The sequence below is a fragment of the Bos grunniens genome, chromosome 11 (assembly GCF_055505025.1).
Source record: "Bos grunniens cultivar Pamir isolate PY7600 chromosome 11, Bosgru_T2T1.0, whole genome shotgun sequence".
Taxonomy (NCBI): Eukaryota; Metazoa; Chordata; class Mammalia; order Artiodactyla; family Bovidae; genus Bos; species Bos grunniens.
Window position 1 is genome coordinate 59,002,636 of NC_141175.1, and position 17,322 is coordinate 59,019,957.

Here is a 17,322-nt window from a genome sequence, read left to right on the forward strand (position 1 = left end):
TCATGGGGTTCTCAAGGCAAGAATACTGAAGTGGTTTGCCATTCCCTTCTCCAGTGGACCACATTCTGTCAAATCTCTCCACCATGACCCGCCCGTCTTGGGTGGCCCCATGGGCATGGCTTAGTTTCATTGAGTTAGACAAGGCTGTGGCCCTAGTGTGATTAGACTGACTAGTTTTCTGTGAGTATGGTTTCAGTGTGTTTGCCCTCTGATGCCCTCTTGCAACACCTACCGTCTTACTTGGGTTTCTCTTACCTTGGGTGTGGGGTATCTCTTCATGGCTGCTCCAGCAAAGCACAGCCATTGCTCCTTACCTTGGACAAGGGGTATCTCCTCACCGCCGCCCTTCCTGACCTTCAACATGGGATAGCTCCTCTAGGCCCTCCTGCGCCCACGCAGCCACGGCTCCTTGGAACTATGGAATGAGGTTCGTGACATTGTACAGGAGACAGGTATCAAGACCATTCCCATAGAAAAGAAATGCAAAAAAGCAAAATGGCTGTCTGGGGAGGCCTTACAAATAGCGGTGAAAAGAAGAGAAGCGAAAAGCAAAGGAGGAAAGGAAAGATATAAACATCTGAATGCAGAGTTCCAAAGAATAGCAAGAAGAGATAAGAAAGCCTTCTTCAGTGATCAGTGCAAAGAAATAGAGGAAAACAACAGAATGGGAAAGACTAGGGATCTCTTCAAGAAAATCAGAGATACCAAAAGAACATTTCACGCAAAGATGAGCTTGATAAAGGACAGAAATGGTATAGACCTAACAGAAGCAGAAGATATTAAGAAGATATGGCAAGAATACACAGAAGAACCGTACAAAAAAGATCTTCACGACCCAGATAATCACGATGGTGTGATCACTGACCTAGAGCCAGACATCCTGGAATGTGAAGTGAAGTGGGCCTTAGAAAGCATCACTACGAACAAAGCTAGTGGAGGTGATGGAATTCCAGTTGAGCTCTTTCATATCCTGAAAGATGATGCTGTGAAAGTGCTGCACTCAATATGCCAGCAAATTTGGAAAACTCAGCAGTGGCCACAGGACTGGAAAAGGTCAGTTTTCATTCCAATCCCAAAGAAAGGCAATGCCAAAGAATGCTCAAACTACCGCACAATTGCACTCATTTCACACACTAGTAAAGTAATGCTCAAAATTTTCCAAGTCAGGCTTCAGCAATATGTGAACCGTGAACTTCCTGATGTTCAAGCTGGTTTTAGAAAAGGCAGAGGAACCAGAGATCAAATTGCCAACATCCGGTGGATCATCAAAAAAGCAAGAGAGTTCCAGAAAAGCATCTATTTCTGCTTTATTGACTATGCCAAAGCCTTTGACTGTGTGGATCACAATAAACTGTGGAAAATTCTAAAAGAGATGAGAATACCAGACCACCTGATCTGCCTCTTGAGAAATTTGTATGCAGGTCAGGAAGCAACAGTTAGAACTGGACATGGAACAACAAACTGGTTCCAAATAGGAAAAGGAGTTCGTCAAGGCTGTATATTGTCACCCTGCTTATTTAACTTATATGCAGAGTACATCATGAGAAAAGCTGGACTGGAAGAAACACAAGCTGGAATCAAGATTGCTGGGAGAAATATCAATAACCTCAGATATGCAGATGACACCACCCTTATGGCAGAAAGTGAAGAGGAACTCAAAAGCCTCTTGATGAAAGTGAAAGTGGAGAGTGAAAAAGTTGGCTTAAAGCTCAACATTCAGAAAACGAAGATCATGGCATCTGGTCCCACCATTTCATGGGAAATAGATGGGGAAACAGTGGAAACGGTGTCAGACTTTATTTTTCTGGGCTCCAAAATCACTACAGATGGTGACTGCAGCCATGAAATTAAAAGACGCTTACTCCTTGGAAGGAAAGTTATGACCAACCTAGATAGCATATTCAAAAGCAGAGACATTACTTTGCCAACAAAGGTTCGTCTAGTCAAGGCTGTGGTTTTTCCTGTGGTCATGTATGGATGTGAGAGTTAGACTGTGAAGAAGGCTGAGCACCAAACAATTGATGCTTTTGAACTGTGGTGTTGGAGAAGAGTCCCTTGGACTGCAAGGAGATCCAACCAGTCCATTCTGAAGGAGATCAGCCCTGGGATTTCTTTGGACGGAATGATGCTAAAGCTGAAACTCCAGTACTTTGGCCACCTCATGTGAAGAGTTGACTCATTGGAAAAGACTCTGATGCTGGGAGGGATTGGGGACAAGAGGAGAAGGGGACGACAGAGGATGAGATGGCTGGATGGCATCACTGACCCGATGGACGTGAGTCTGAGTGAACTCCGGGAGTTGGTGATGGACAGGGAGGCCTGGTGTGCTGCGATTCATGGGGTCGCAAGGAGTCGGACACGACTGAGTGACTGATCTGATCTGATCTGATCTGATTTGTTCTGCCTAGTTTATATCTCTCTGAGATAGCCACATAATTTCTGCCTTTATCTCTTTAAGTCTTTTCCTTGAGGTCTTCCTGGACCATAACATATAAAATTGTATGTTTATTTTCTCTGACAGCTTGTCCTCCCTCCCTTTCTTTTCCATAGCAGTTATCACCTTTAAATTTACTATATGTTTTATTTGCTTTGTTTTCTGGAGATTTTATTCCCCACTAGATTGTGAGTTCTGTGGAGGATAGGATTTTGTTGCTCCCTGGCACATATGAGGTGCTCAGTAAATATTGAATGAGTGAATAAGGCAGGCACTGAACTAAGGCAGTGATGGCTGGGAAAAGGGACTGTGGAGTAGGTAGAGGATTTAAGAAACTGGAGTCAGCCACAAATGATGACAGCTTAGTTGAATGGAAGTAGCGGGAGAGGATCTTTGATTTGGATTGCAGCGTGCTTGGTACCCTTCCCTGAAATGGAGACATAAGAGGGGAGGCAGCTCTGTTAGAGAAGTACAGTTGGGGGTAGATTTGGTGTGAGGCATCTGAGCTACAGGGCCAGAGTCAAGGAGGAGTTTCTCAGAAACCATTAAGGGCTTGGAAATCACTGAGGGAGGATAATGTGGGAAACAAATAATAATAAAGTCTAGTGAGAGAGGTCCAGTGTGTGACCCAAAACTAGAGGCCCAGACAGGTATTTGATAAAATGGTGGACAGGACAGAGCCAGGCAGCGGTTGGGAATCATGGAGTAATAGTTCAGGGAAGCCGTCCTAGAACTGCTTCCTCTGAGTTGTCCTTCATACCCGTCACGTCTTGAGTGGATGCATGCGTGCTAAGTGATTTCCGTTGTGTCCAACTCTGATCCTATGGACTGTAGCTCGCCAGACTCCTCTGTCCATAGAATTTCCCAGGCAAGAATATTGCCATACCCTCCTCCAGGGGATCTTCTCAACCCAAGGATCAAACCTGTGTCTCTTACTTCTCCTGCGTTGGCAGGCAGGTTCTTTACCACTTTCGCCACCTGTGAAACCCAGAGATCACCTGTGAACCAGATGAAGTGAGCCTCAGAGGAATGTAAAGGGAATACAGGATTTGAAAGTGGTATCAGGAAGTGAGAGCCCTAAAATGTACTGCTTCCAGGCCCTAGGTCAGAGCATTCTTCTATTAAGAACCACAGGGAAGCTCTCCCCCAGAGAGTCCAGGTGAATACTTCAGGGTGGCAAGGGGACTGTCAGAAGAGATTAGGGATGTAGGTTTGAGTTTTTTCTGTGAAACGAAGTTGCCAGAGGTGCAGAGAAGGGGGCTGTGAAGGAGAGGGGAGGAATAGAGGAAGTAATTTGGGGGCCATTCTAAGAGAGACTGCTGGTGCCAGAGAGTTAACCTTGTTCAGAGTTCTACCTGAAACAACTTAAAGGAACCTTGGGAAACAGGACACTGGAGATGCTGCTGCTGTTCCCACTTCCTGAGAGGGCCCCGTAAATATTATCCTCCATTTGAAGGAGCCTCTTGGGTAGTTAGTGCCATGCATTGAAGGGACACCCTAGTTCAGGAAACTGGTGCCCAGGCTGGTTAATTCAGAGGCTCTTGACTTTGCATTTAAAACAGTGATATCCCTGCTGATAGCAGTCCCTAGTTAAAACCAGTCTGGGGATTTGAGCCATTGTTTGCTTTAAATTGTGCATAACTACAACCAAGTCTCACAGAGCCTAGGGTACAGCGTAGGTGTTAGTGTCTACCAACATACATATTTCTGCTTCTGTGATACATGCAGTTAAAACTTCCACAAGGTCCTCTTAATAAAAGCCTGGCTAAAGAGACTTGTGTGTCTTCTCCACAGGATACCACAGCTGCACCTTATGCATTTCAGGATGATCCTTACCTCATACCGACATCCTCTGTGGAATCTGTGAGTATTTTTAGGTAACTTGGCTAGTATTATGTTTTACCTTGTTGGTTGGGGTAACAGGATGACACATAGGACTTATTTTACTTGTAGACACCTTTGAAAAATTCATAGAGGCTGATAGATAAACTGGTAGATTTTCTGATCCTTTTACTACTTTTATCAAAAACTTTTAGACATTGGCTATGGAGAAGGTATTTGGTTTGGATTTTTAGTACTTAGAGATCTTTCCCACTATAGAGCAATTCATTCAGTTTAAATGTATTGTTTTTACACACCTCAAGCGGTATGTAGGATCCAACCTGAAATTGTCACATTCAGCAGAGGTGGATAAATAATAATTAGGTAGTTTAACTTGGAATTCTGTGTATTACAGTGTTCTTTGGGTGGGGCGGGGGAGGGCAGAATAATTCTTGCTGAGGGTGTAACTTTGATCTTAAGTATATGTAATATCAGTTTACGTCTAACTCTTTTTCTTTATACAGCATTCATTTTTGTTGGCAAAGAAGTCTGGAGAGAATGCAGCAAAATTTATTATTAATTCATATCCCAAATATTTTCAGAAAGACATAGCTGAACCTCATATACCGGTAAGGAGAGGTAATTGCAATTTTCAGATAATAACTATGTAAATAAAAACTAAGCTGTCACAACTAACGTTTAAGTAGCCATTTGAATGCCTACAGTATTTGGGTGAAATAATATATTTCACCCAAATAATATTTGGGTCTTTTAATATTTATGATTATCATTGCTCACAGTACTAACCTTTATTATCGTTTTTAAAACTACATGTATTTGCTCTTCGTTTTGTTTTCTTCATTTGGCTTCTGCAACACCGGGCTCTCAGATCTTCACTTCTGACTGCCCTTTCGGGTTCCTTTAGTTGGTTTTCCATCCACTCCTCAAACCTTGGTGTCTTTTTCTCAGGATTCCATACTTGGTCACTCTTTTTTTTCTGACTATAATCTTCCTGCTTCAGTAACCCTTATACTCCATTTGGCATTCTTGTATGTTGGCCTCAATGTCTCTACTTTGGACTCCAGACGCTTTTTTCCCAGCCCCCTCTGTTCTGTGGTCGCGAGGGGCGAGTGTGGAGGGCCTGCTGGGTGTTAGGCATTGCACTTAGTGGGTCCCACAGTGGTCAGCTGAACATGGGCTCTGCCTCTGAGCTAAGTAGCGGAAATAGTAACTCAGACTCAATGTGTCTAAGCTTCCTCTCACATCTCCCTACTTTCTAAGCGCGCACACCCAGCCACCCAGACACCCCTATGCTTCTCAAGCGGCAGATCTTGGGGACAAATTAGGACGTTAGTGTGATTGTGTCCATAAAGATTGAAATCCTGAACTAAGACAGTGACAGCAGTAGAATGACCATTTGTTGGGCCTGCTCTCTCCCCCTATGTTTCTGACTAATAGTTACTCTTCTGTGTTTAGTTCACTTCTGCTTGAAGCCTTCCCTGGGTCCCTAAGTATTGACTAATTTGGTGAGTGAGGTAAAATCAACATACCTTGGTAATACTTAATGTTTACAGTAAAAGAAGTTATCAGGGGTGGAAGGTTTCCATCTTTACAAACTAGGTGTACTGTGGAACCTTCAACCAAGATTGAGAGGAAAGTATGAAGGATGGTTTTAGCAAGGGAAGAATAGTAAGTTCAGCTTGAAATTAGGGAATTTAGTTCAACTAAATTCACTGGGGAAAGTGAAGACTTTTAATCCAATAGGCTTTAGTTCTTCAATATAGGATTCTTCAAATACAGACTAAATATTTATAATTAGGAGCTTTTAAATTCTCTGCCCCAACTTAGGAGATCTCTAAGTAATCTTGTTTTGGTGACTAGAGAGGTAAAGTTAGATTCCTTAAAGAGACATTCATGTTAAAATGATAGGTAGTATCTAATGCATTAAGCATGAATATTATGGTGTGTTAATCAAATACTATGGTGTGCTGTCTTACTCTGTTGTGCTTTCCCATTGACCTGTTTGCACTGACTTTAACCATCTTATTTTCTAGTGTTTAATGCCTGAGTACTTTGAACCTCAGATTGAAGAAATAAGTGAGGCTGCTCTGCAGGAACGAATCAAGCTCAAAAAAGTCAAAGCTTCTGTGGACATATTTGATCAGCTTTTGCAAGCAGGTGACTAAGTTCATTGGAAGCCCCCACGTTCATGTGAAGCTCCCCCGGGAATGTGGGCGTGGAAGTAGGCCACGGTTGTGCGCGTGATCTAGATAGTTGTGAGTACGAGTTACAAGTGCTGTGCTACTCCCTCTGCTTAGTAGCTGTTTTTATATTTTTTATAGTGTAAGAAGTCATATTTCAAGTTCTGCTTTAGTGTCATTTTGAAATCGTGGGTAGGATAGCGTTGTCCTTGCTGGTGTGTTGTCCTCTTGTGTAGACAGAGAAGTCTTACAGCCATTCTTCCTTAGCTTCTGTTTTTAATATGAGGTCTGTTCATACTGTAGTCACATTTCTTATATTCTTTAAGTATGTTTGAGAGGCATAAAACAGACTAGAAAGAAATATTTAAAAAGGAAAGAACACTAAGCTGCAGGGTCAGAAGCTTGGGTAGGGTCTGGCACTAATTAGCACTGTAGCCTTGAAAAACTCAATTCCTTTAATCCTCTTCTCAAATCCTGTGCCTTTCTGAATTTGATGTGGATGAAGCTCTAGGGATGTAGGTGGCAGGGCGTGTAAGCTACCATGAGATGAGAATATACCTATAGTAGCATGGAAGGTGGAGAAGGCAATGGCATCCCACTCCAGTACTCTTGCCTGGAAAATCCCATGGACAGAGGAGCCTGGTAGGCCGCAGTCCATGGGGTTGCTAAGAGTTGGACATGACTGAGGGACTTCACTTTCCCTTTTCACTTTCATGCATTGGAGAAGGAAATGGCAACCCACTCCAGTGTTCTTGCCTGGAGAATCCCAGGGATGGGGGAGCCTGATGGGCTGCCGTCTATGGGGTCGCACAGAGTTGGACACGACTGAAGCAACGCAGCAGCAGCAGCAGCATGGAAGGTAGCAGCATTGCTTAAGTTTCGGAATCTGGTGTGCTGGTCAGTGGTTTAGGATAAAAATCAGCCGAACATACAAGAGATAGAAACTGGACTGAATCACTCAGTATAGTCTTGAATATGGCAAGAAACATTTTCAGAAAACTTTTAAGAATTTTGGTGTGTAGCCTGTTAAAGCATCAGGTGTACAAATGAATTGCTGATGCAGATTGTCATTTAGGGAGGCTTTTGCCTCTGCTTGTTGAATATGATAAACATCATTATGTTAAAACTTGTCTTCCTCTGTTTTACACACTGGGATAGGTGCAAGCAGCTGTCCAGTGAACCTTACTGAAGACAGGGTCAGAGCCGTAACACTCAGCTCATTCAGAGTAACGGAATGAGTCAACATACTAGGAGAGGAAGTATAGAACATTTTAATATCAACTCCTAATAAGTGCCAAGCACTTTGTAGGCATTTAATTCTATAACACCTTATGAGTTGGTGTGCTTGTAGTCATTTATAGAGGAAACTGACTGACTGCAAATAATTTTCAGGGTCATACAGCTTTGAGATGCTATGAGGCAATCAGGTTACACTCCATTGCCTGTTTCCCCTCCACTCTGCCGTTTTGTCTTTTCTAAAGGCTTTTAAGTTTCCTGATGGGCATTTGTATTATCAATATTATTTTCTTAAAAAAAAAAATGCAGCTACTTTCTTTTTAAAGCACTAAATTATATTTCATACTTCTTCCTGTTCCCTTTTCTCCCTCTTGATAAGTGTCAAGATGGGAACATAATGTTTGGAGCAGTAATTTTTTAAAGGCTGCTATCTCTAGGCATGTATTTCAGCGAGGGCCTGGATCCAAGCGGAACAGTTCCAATTGCGTATGTGAAGATGTAACTGGGCCCTGGGGGACTACATGGCAGTCATTTCCAGAGCATTCATTTCAGAGATGATAGGTAGAACTATGAGAGAGTTTCTGTGGGGATATGAGTACAGAGAATAAATGAGCCCAGGGTCGAACTTGACTCTGGTATTTTATCTCTTCTGTCAGACAGCACTGTCAGGGATTGTGTGCTGGTTGCATCACTCCAGATGTTTAAGCTGATGTGGGGTGCAGCTCGTCCTTGGAGAATGGAATCCAATAGGCTTTAGTTCTTTGATGTTTCAAAGTTTCTCTCCCCCACCCTTTTTTTCCCCCACCCATAGGAACCACTGTATCTCTGGAAACAACTAACAGTCTCTTGGATTTGTTGTGTTACTATGGAAACCAAGAACCCTCCACTAATTATAATTTCCAACAACATGAACAAACAGAAGAGTTGGTAATGATTTTTTTAAGTTTCTTTTGGTAGTAATTCTTTCTCATTTTAAGGTGAGTTCTTGTGCCTTATGTTAGGGTAGAGATTTGTGCTGAGGTGTGATAGAGCACAGTATGTATGTAGCCTGGACAAAAGGTGATGTGGAGGAAGAGATGGGTTTTAACAATTGTTTTACCCTGGTTCCCTCCTTAAAAGTATTTTGACCTTGCCTGCCACATGCAGAAACCAGTGACCAGAAGTGTTTGGATGGGCCCCTTTGTTGTTGTTCCTCAGAGTGACAGTATGTTGTGTATGGGACAGAGGGGAAAACCCCTGGCCCCAGCCCTCTTGAAAATTCATGCATACGTAGGCAGAGAGAAATGAGCATACTCTCGAAATTAATATTTCTTAATAAACAGTGGGTCTCCTTCTTACCTTCTACCGAATCTTTATTTGCTTTGCTTTTCTGAAATTTCCTCTGCCTTAACTGGTTCTGAGTAGTATAACTCTGAGAATGCTTTCCGTTGTCGTATTCTGTTTTATGTCTGTTGGTGGCGGCTCATTTCAGGAAGAGGCTGAAGAGGGAGATAACATGAAGTCTAAGAAGAAGGCTGGTCATCAGCTTGGAGTTACTTGGAGGTATGTTACAGGATAATTAGAACTTTTATGGATCCGTACGGTTGTGAAATGTTCTTCATCACCCCCTGAAGAAGATACAACCCTGTAGTATTCTAAAATGCAGTTTGTTCTCTGTGTGCAGTGTAAATGTCACAGTTGGTTTTCATATGTGTTTGGACCATTTTTTATTAAATCTTTACCTCCAACCAGGTAGAGGTACAGGACTGGTGTTGATTTCTTTTTTTTCCCCCACCTAACTCCATGTAACCATCCCGGTATGGTTCTTCTGGTAGTTTCATTAGTAGTCCTACCTTGCAGTATACCTCTAATTCTAAAAAGGTTCAGAATTTTTAAAAGTATGTTAGAATACACATATGCCAGAGCGTAGTTCTAAATTAAGACTGCTGGCTAACAGAGATATTCACTACCGAACAAAAGATAAATACCATTTATGTAATGATTCAGAATTCAAATTAACTGAGTAAAACTAAAAGAAAGGTATTTTGTAAGGGTGTCTGGAAAAGGAAAGCTACTATTAATATCAAAATGAATGGAATAAAAAATTAAACTTCTTCAGTAGATACTAATAATTTCTTATAGTGATTAAGAGCAGCGACTTGAGAGTACCATCTGGGCCCAAATCCAGGCTCTATTTTCCAAGATGTGGTGGTAACAGAGAAAATGAAGGTGCAGCATGATTTGTATAACATAGCACATTGACTGACTGAAAGAGCCAGATGATATAAGCTCGAATAGGACAGTGGGTTGCAGGGCACCACATGTCTGTGGTTGCCTCTGGTTAATTATATCCAGTTGAAAGAGGGTGGGGGAACTTGACTGTGTACCCTGCTGTGCAGTTTGCTTTCTGTTTACAATGCTGAGTACATATTACACCTTTCAAGTCCTGGTTCTGCCACTTATCCAGTAAATTTTTGGACAACTTAAGGTCTTTGAGCCTCAGTTTTTCCCATTTTTAAAATGATGGTAACCAGATCTCCTTCTCTGGGTGGGAAGAATTACTTGAAATTATATGCAGAAAATGCCTGGAACATTGCAAGTACTCCACGTGGTAGCTGTTACTGGTTTTATCTGTTCCTGCTGGTTCACGTTTACTCTTGTATGTAGAGCCAGAAACCACGCTGAGAGAATCTTTGCTCTGATGCCTGAGAAAAATGCACATTCTTACTGCACAATGATTCGAGGAATGGTGAAGGTAACATTTGTTCTGGGTAGTTTTATGTTTGGGTCTTTAATTTCTACTGAGTCGGGGTTTCTCAGCCTCAGAACCCTTCACAGCTGGGCCACATAGTTTGTTGTCATTGGGGGTTTCCAGAGCCTTGAAGGATGTTTGGGAACTGCCTCTACCCGCTTCATGCCAGTGATTCATCCTCCCATCCCCCAATTGTGACAGTGTAATTCTCATAGTTCTTTTTTCATTAAAATAAGATACAGTTATTGAAAAAAAAGTATTAGGAAAGTTTTTAAAAATTGAAATCACTGGGTTGAAGTAACAGGAATAGAAACTGTATTATACCACACTGCTCATGTAAAAAGGAAAAACACTATCCATTCTGGTCTATCCTTTTACTTCTGAGAACAGTAGATAATGCAAATATTTATAAAAGACAACTTTTACGGTGTTTAATTTTCATCCTTTCCCTCTTCCAGCACCGAGCTCATACACAGGCATTAAGCATGTACACTGAACTATTAAACAACAGACTCCGTGGTGAGTTGTGTTTGGAGAATTCACCTCTGTCCTTCCTTTCCTTCTCTTGGCTGGGCGTGTGTGCGTGCTCAGTCATGTCCCAGCTCTGCCGTGGACGTAGCTTGCCAAGCTCCTCTGTCCATGGGATTTCCCAGGAAAGAATACTGAAATTGGTTGCCATTTCCATCTCCAGGGGATCTTCCCAACCCAGGGATTGAACCTGCATCTCCTGCATTGGCTGGTGGATTCTTTGCCTCTGCATTCTTACCTATGCATCATTATATCAGGAGTCTATAAAATCACAGGATTTTACCTTAATGATTCGCTCATTCTTAATCTTCTCCTGTGATGTTGGTGATTGAAGCGAGAGGCCAGAGCCAGAGAGAAGAGTGGTTTTCTAGTTGTGGGACTCATGTGCATGACAACTTGGCCTTCAATCACCAACCCCAAATTTTGTTAAAGTAGTTTTCTTCTTTTATAGCTGATGTGCACACCTTCAATTCATTGATTGAAGCAACAGCATTGGTGGTGAATGCGAAATTTGAAGAAAAGTGGAATAATATATTGGTAAGGAGGAACCCTCACTTTGGCTACAAATAGGCCAAAATATCCTTTGCTGGGACTCCTGAAATGCAGGAGACACAAGTTCAATCCCTGGGTTGGGAAGATCTCCTGGAGAAGGAAATGGCAACCCACTCTAGTATTCTTGCCTGGGAAATGCTATGAACAGGGGAGTCTGGTGGGCTACAGTCCATGGGGTTGCAAGAGTTGTACATGACTCACCTACTACACCACCACCAACCACCATCCTTTGCTCGGAGTGCATGGGGTGGAGAGAGCATTCACTGAGCATGTTTGTGGTGGTCACTGCACTGGGCTCTCCACTTGCAGTGGTCTGTTCACACCCTTCTAGCAACCCTTAGTTTAAGTAGCTGTATCTGACATGTGACCCAAGCATACAGCTAGAGTCCAGGAAGACCAGTTTGCTTATTATATTCATTTATTTCCTTATAATCGTGTGTTTTTTTTTTTTCATTAAAACATTTATTGAAAAAATTACTAGGAAAGTTATTAAAAATTGAAATCACAGGAACGAAGTAACTGGAATAGAAACCACACTATACCATTCATTGTTGTCCAGTCACTCAGTTGTGTCCAACTCGTTGTGGCCTCATGTACTGTGGCCCGCCATGCTCCTCTGCCCATGGGATTCTCCAGGGCAGAATACTAGAGTGGGTTGCTGTTTCCTTCTCCAGGGGATCTTCCCGACCCAGGGATCAAATCCACGTGTCCTTCATTGGCAGCTGGTTTCCTTACCACTGAGCCACCAGGGAAGTGCATACCATACCATACTGCTCACGTAGAAAGGAAAAAACCAATCTGTTCTAGTCTCTTCTTTTGCTTCAGTCTTAGACCCATTAGGCCGCTAAAGACAGTTGGACACGGACATCACATGGGGGTTAGGGTGACTATTGAAAGGGCCTTCTCTTAGGGGCACTAGGTAATTCTTAAATGGGGGGCTTATTTATTAATCTGCTTTAAACATTGGCAGACAGCCCAATTCTTTTAGTTCTGTTTATTGGACAAATTAACCAGGCATTAAAAAAAATAATATTGCTTTTGATTCAACTAGGACCTGCTGAAACAAATGGTTGCACAGAACGTGAAGCCCAATCTACAGACTTTTAACACTATTCTCAAATGTCTCCGAAGATTTTATGCATTTGGAAAATTGCCAGCCTTACAGACCTTCCGGGAAATGAAAGCCATCGGGATAGGTGAGGGGTGTCCTCATGTCCCCGACTGAAGGCAGTGCTGACCTGAGCCTTCAGGTCCAGGTGATCCAAAAAGAGACTAAACTTTTCTGTGCTGTTTACATAATATGGTAGGAATTTCCTTTCCACCATTAAGCACACTTTTTAATTATGTATATTTAGTATAATGGGAGCTCTTCTTTATCATCTTTTTCTGTTTATAGCAAATTATACTCTTAGGATTTTAGATACTTTTTAATGGATTTTTTGATTCCTGAGAGAATTGTTCACTTACGGTTGGCTGGTTTTAAAATCTCGTGACATTTTCTGGCATAATTAAGTATTTGAACCCAATTGTATGCTAGTATGTTGTATATTTTTCAGTATTTATGTTATTGAATCAGTTCACTTCAGTATCCTTTAGTGTTCTTAAATGAAACTCACAAGAGTATTGACTGTAATGTTTTAGTGATAGGTATCTGGACTTTCTAAGAGGAATTTGATCTCTATGACACCTTTCCACCTTTACATTAATTATATCAGCTGGGAAATGTCTTTGTTCAGAGGAACGGAATGCATCTTCTATTTATGTAACACCACTCATGTTTTTATTCACTATACCTCAGTAAGCTATATTTTGTATAGCTGTGTTTGACATTTCTTTTTTTTTTCTTTTTTCTATGTACCTGGTAACATAAGAACCCTCACTTGCAACATATCATCATATTATTCAGCTGTTTTATCAACATGGTATGTATATCATTATGTTATTTATGTAGAGATTAGGCTAACTTCACTGCTAATGAATTAAGATCGGATAGTTCACAGAATAGCATTGTCTTCAGCCCAAGCAAAAAGTTACTGTTGAGGGTAGTATCATCTTTTTGTCATGTAAAACTTAAGTCGGAGTGGAGGAAGGTCATTAAATGTACTAATGGGCAGTGTATGGTTTTGGCCAGAAGGTACTTGAGTTTGGAATTCCTTTTGCCCTCCAGAACTGTGCTGTCCAATACAGTAGCTACTTAGCCACACATGGCTATTTAATTAAATTCCTTCATAGCTTTAGTGCTCAGTAGCCACTTGTGACTGCTGACTGCATCGTCAGTGATGCAATTATAGAACATTTCCATCTTTGCAGGAAGCTGTTGGATAGTCCTGCTCCACAGTAAACCTTGACATTTTGAAGCCTCATAGGAGAACTTCAAGGCTCCATTTGTTACCTAATTTTAGGTCAGCTGTGCTCTATTGAATGGATTTTGGAGCAAGGCACACCTGAGTTGAAATTTCATCTCTACCATTTACCAGATGTGTGGGAAGGGACTGGCTATCTTACCTGAGTGAAGCCATCACGATGTAATGATGAAATGAATTATGTGTAGTGTCCTGTTCATGCTTGGGAGGCATGTAGTAAGCACTGTAGGTTCTTAGCCATTTGCCCCAACATGAGAAACAACCCTAGGTTTAGAAATGACAGTTCCAGTCTTTCTCTCCTGTAATGGGCTTTTTGTGTGAAAACAACAGAAAATCTTTATTTTGGAAGGGTAGTTTTGCAAAATTCACATTGTCACACATAGGGAAGTAAGAGCAGTTAAATCACTTTATCTTGAAAACAGGTGAACCGTTTCCACATTAATTTTGTCATTTAAAATTTTACTAAACTTTGGTGGTATTGTACTGCTACTGCTAAGTCACTTTAGTCGTGTCCGACTCTGTGCGACCCCGTAGACGGCAGTCCACCAGGCTCCCCCGTCCCTGGGATTCTCCAGGCAAGAACTCTGGAGTGGGTTGCCATTGCCTTCTCCATTGCGTGAAAGTGAAAGTGAAGTTGCTCAGTCATGTCCTACTCTTAGTGACCCCATGGACTGCAGCCCACCAGGCGCCTCCGCCCGTGGGATTTTCCAGGCAAGAGTAGGTATTGTACTAAAACTAAGTAATTCTCACCCTAAAGCCTATTCCACTACAACATCACACATCACCTTGGCTAACTAAAGTCACTGGTGTTTATGCTTCCTAAGTAACACCCAGGGTCATAGGGGCAGGAGTGTCAGTGTGTCTTAGGGATATAAATTGATTGTCTGTAATAATAATTGCTAGGAATTTACCCAAAGGAAAAAGCCTAAAATAATGAAGAGATGATACATATAAAATAGTTTATTAGGACAGTAGAATAATTAGAACTGTAACAAATGCAAACATCCTTGAGGAACTTCAAAAGTACATCTGTGCTGTCACCGAAACTATATTATCACTTGCAGGTGGATAGGTGGGGAAGGGAATGGAAATAAATAATGTGAAATGTTTAACTGGAAATGTCATAGATGCATTTTGATTCTCCAGTTTTCTGTTTCTTGGCTCTCATCCTGGTTATATTTAAAAGGGGCACAAATGTTTATTAGCAAAAAACGTGTTTGTTTTCTAAGTAGGCAGGCTTGGCGAGGGTGTCCGTCTGTCTCCCATTTCAGTGCACGTCCGCCTTGTGAGGAGACTAGGAAGGAGGGGCTGAGTCTGTTGGGAGCGCTGTAGCTGACCAGGCCTTGGGGAGAGCGGCACTCAGCAGAGGGTGCGCTCACTCCTCTCACAGGGATATGCCTGGCCAGCTCCACGGCTTGGGTGGAGGAATGAGAAAGGTGGCCCTAGGACTAGTTCTGCCTACCCCATGGTTGTGCAGGAAGTGGGCTCCTGAGAAAACCCAGTTGCCTTCTTTTTCTGCAGAAAGCCCTTCAAAAGGATCCTCCCTCATCATCTATGATATCATGGATGAAATAACGGGAAAGACGTTTTCTCCAAAGGACCCTGATGACGGTACGTGCAGAAATTGCTGCCGTAAGACAGACAGCCTCTTTTCCTGACTGCCAGGTTATCGAGCCTTATGATGAGGATGGGGTTTGATTTAGTTCGGTCATCTTTGGGTGATTATTCTGAGAAAGCAGATTGTCAGTGGATTGTGCTGTGTGTTATTTCTCCTGTGTTTTCATTCATTTAGGTTTGTCCTACACCTTACCACTTTTGTTGGCAGGATTTTTAATTAATGTTACTGACGTGAAAACATACTTTATGCATAGTAACCAAGGCTCTTCTGAACTTTGATTTTTCAGATATGTTTTTTCAGTCAGCCATGAGGGTTGTAAGTACCATTTCTTGCTTAAAACTTTTTTTTTTCTTTTATCCATTTCCTAAATTCGTCATTGGTGGTTGGGAGGACTCTCCGTGATTCTTTCTCTTCCTTACTCTTAACTTGTTTTCATGTCATTAGTCCTAATTTTTTATTCCTCTAAAATCTCTACAAAATCAAAGCATTCCCACCCTGTGCTGATTGTGTTTGTTGTCTTTTTTCATACCTTTCTTCAGATAAGCTTTCAGAGTATTTCATATTTGCCTGTTGGTAACTTATTAGATTGATGGTTATGTCTAATTTTGTTTTTTCAGCTTATCATGCTAATCATAGGGAAAATGTTCAAGCAGTTTCAGAATGAATTTAGCAGTCTTATTCCCTGAGGATAATTGCTTTACAACTTAGTGTGTGTCTTTCCAGCTTCTTTCCTCTGGGTATTCAGACATGCATGTCCACACTCATTTCCATGGTATCTTGTTTGTTGTTGGCAGTATAGTATTTCATAGATGGGAATGACTTCTTGTTGGGTGGGTGTTGGAGTTATTTCATGGGGATTTTTGCCAGTATAGTGATGCTAGAGATAGCACTCCATCTGTCTTATGCATGGCATCCCGAGTGTTTTTGTCTAATACTAAATACAGGTGAATACTAATTACTAGATGAACATTATTTTGTTTTAAATTTCACTGAACTTGGTGATTTGAACCCACCCCCAATTTCTTATAATTCATTTGCTGTCAGTCAGTAAAACGTTAAATCAGTATACGTGTTTCCCCAGGTATCTACTTTCCTGCTTCATATAGTGAGCCACCTTTGGCTGATAAGGATCACTGAGTGATGGTTATTTACTACTTCTACATTTTCAGTGCTCTTCTCTCAGAGATCTAGAACTTGCTTACCAGGTCCATCGCCTTTTAAACACTGGAGACAACCGGAAATTCATTGGCCCCGATCCTCGCCGTAATTTTTATTAGTAAGTGTATTGGAAATGTATCCCTTGCATTAACGGAACACCTGTATGCAACCAATAGTCAGTTCTGCAGGTGGGAGACTTGGCACTCTTACTGTAGGTCGCATGATCCTGACTTTACCAATACGAGTTATTTGAACACTTGTGAGATTCAGTGGTCAAACTAATTTGTCAATACCTGGTAGCTTCAAACAGTGGTTAAAACTGATTTGTCAGACTGAGGAGTCCACTGTGTATGTTTTAAGCTATTTGTAACTTTAAATCCATGTATCTTTTCCTTCTGCTGTTCTGTACTTATTCTCTCAGTCCTCTCAGACTTTTTGCGACCCCACGGACTGTAGCTCACAGGGCTCCTCTGTCCATGAGGATTCTCCAGGCCAAATACTGGAATGGGTTGCCATGCCCTCCTCCAGGGGATCTGTGCAACCTAGGGATTGAACCCAGGTCTCCTGCATTGCAGGCAGATTCTTTACCCTCTGAGCCACCAGGGAATCCCAAGAATACTAGAGTAGGTAGCCTAACCCTTCTCAAGGGGATCTTGCCAATCCAGGAGTCGAAATGGGGT

The 17,322-nt window shown here is 41.8% G+C and overlaps 1 protein-coding gene across 11 annotated transcripts in view; it reads left to right on the forward strand.

The window, feature by feature from the left end:
- The window catches only part of PTCD3 (pentatricopeptide repeat domain 3), a 31,158-nt gene that overhangs the window by 8,084 nt on the left and 5,752 nt on the right, over positions 1-17,322 (forward strand). For 6 of the 11 annotated variants that reach the window (XR_015136786.1, XR_015136788.1, XR_015136787.1 and 3 more), the window contains 13 exons: positions 4,229-4,297; positions 4,780-4,884; positions 6,310-6,433; positions 8,504-8,619; positions 9,164-9,234; positions 10,339-10,426; positions 10,882-10,942; positions 11,403-11,488; positions 12,555-12,699; positions 13,375-13,425; positions 15,388-15,477; positions 15,771-15,799; positions 16,654-16,760. Coding sequence is in view for 6 of the 11 variants with exons in the window: in XM_086326569.1 (XP_086182695.1) it covers positions 4,229-4,297; positions 4,780-4,884; positions 6,310-6,433; positions 8,504-8,619; positions 9,164-9,234; positions 10,339-10,426; positions 10,882-10,942; positions 11,403-11,488; positions 12,555-12,699; positions 13,375-13,425; positions 15,388-15,477; positions 15,771-15,799; positions 16,654-16,760 (1,142 nt within the window). In the remaining 5 variants the exon portion in view is untranslated. Of the gene's footprint in view, positions 1-4,228; positions 4,298-4,779; positions 4,895-6,309; positions 6,434-8,503; positions 8,620-9,163; positions 9,235-10,338; positions 10,427-10,881; positions 10,943-11,402; positions 11,489-12,554; positions 12,700-13,374; positions 13,426-15,387; positions 15,478-15,770; positions 15,800-16,653; positions 16,761-17,322 lie in introns of all 11 variants that reach the window. The other 5 variants (XR_015136789.1, XM_086326570.1, XM_086326573.1 and 2 more) reach the window with 2 other exon arrangements.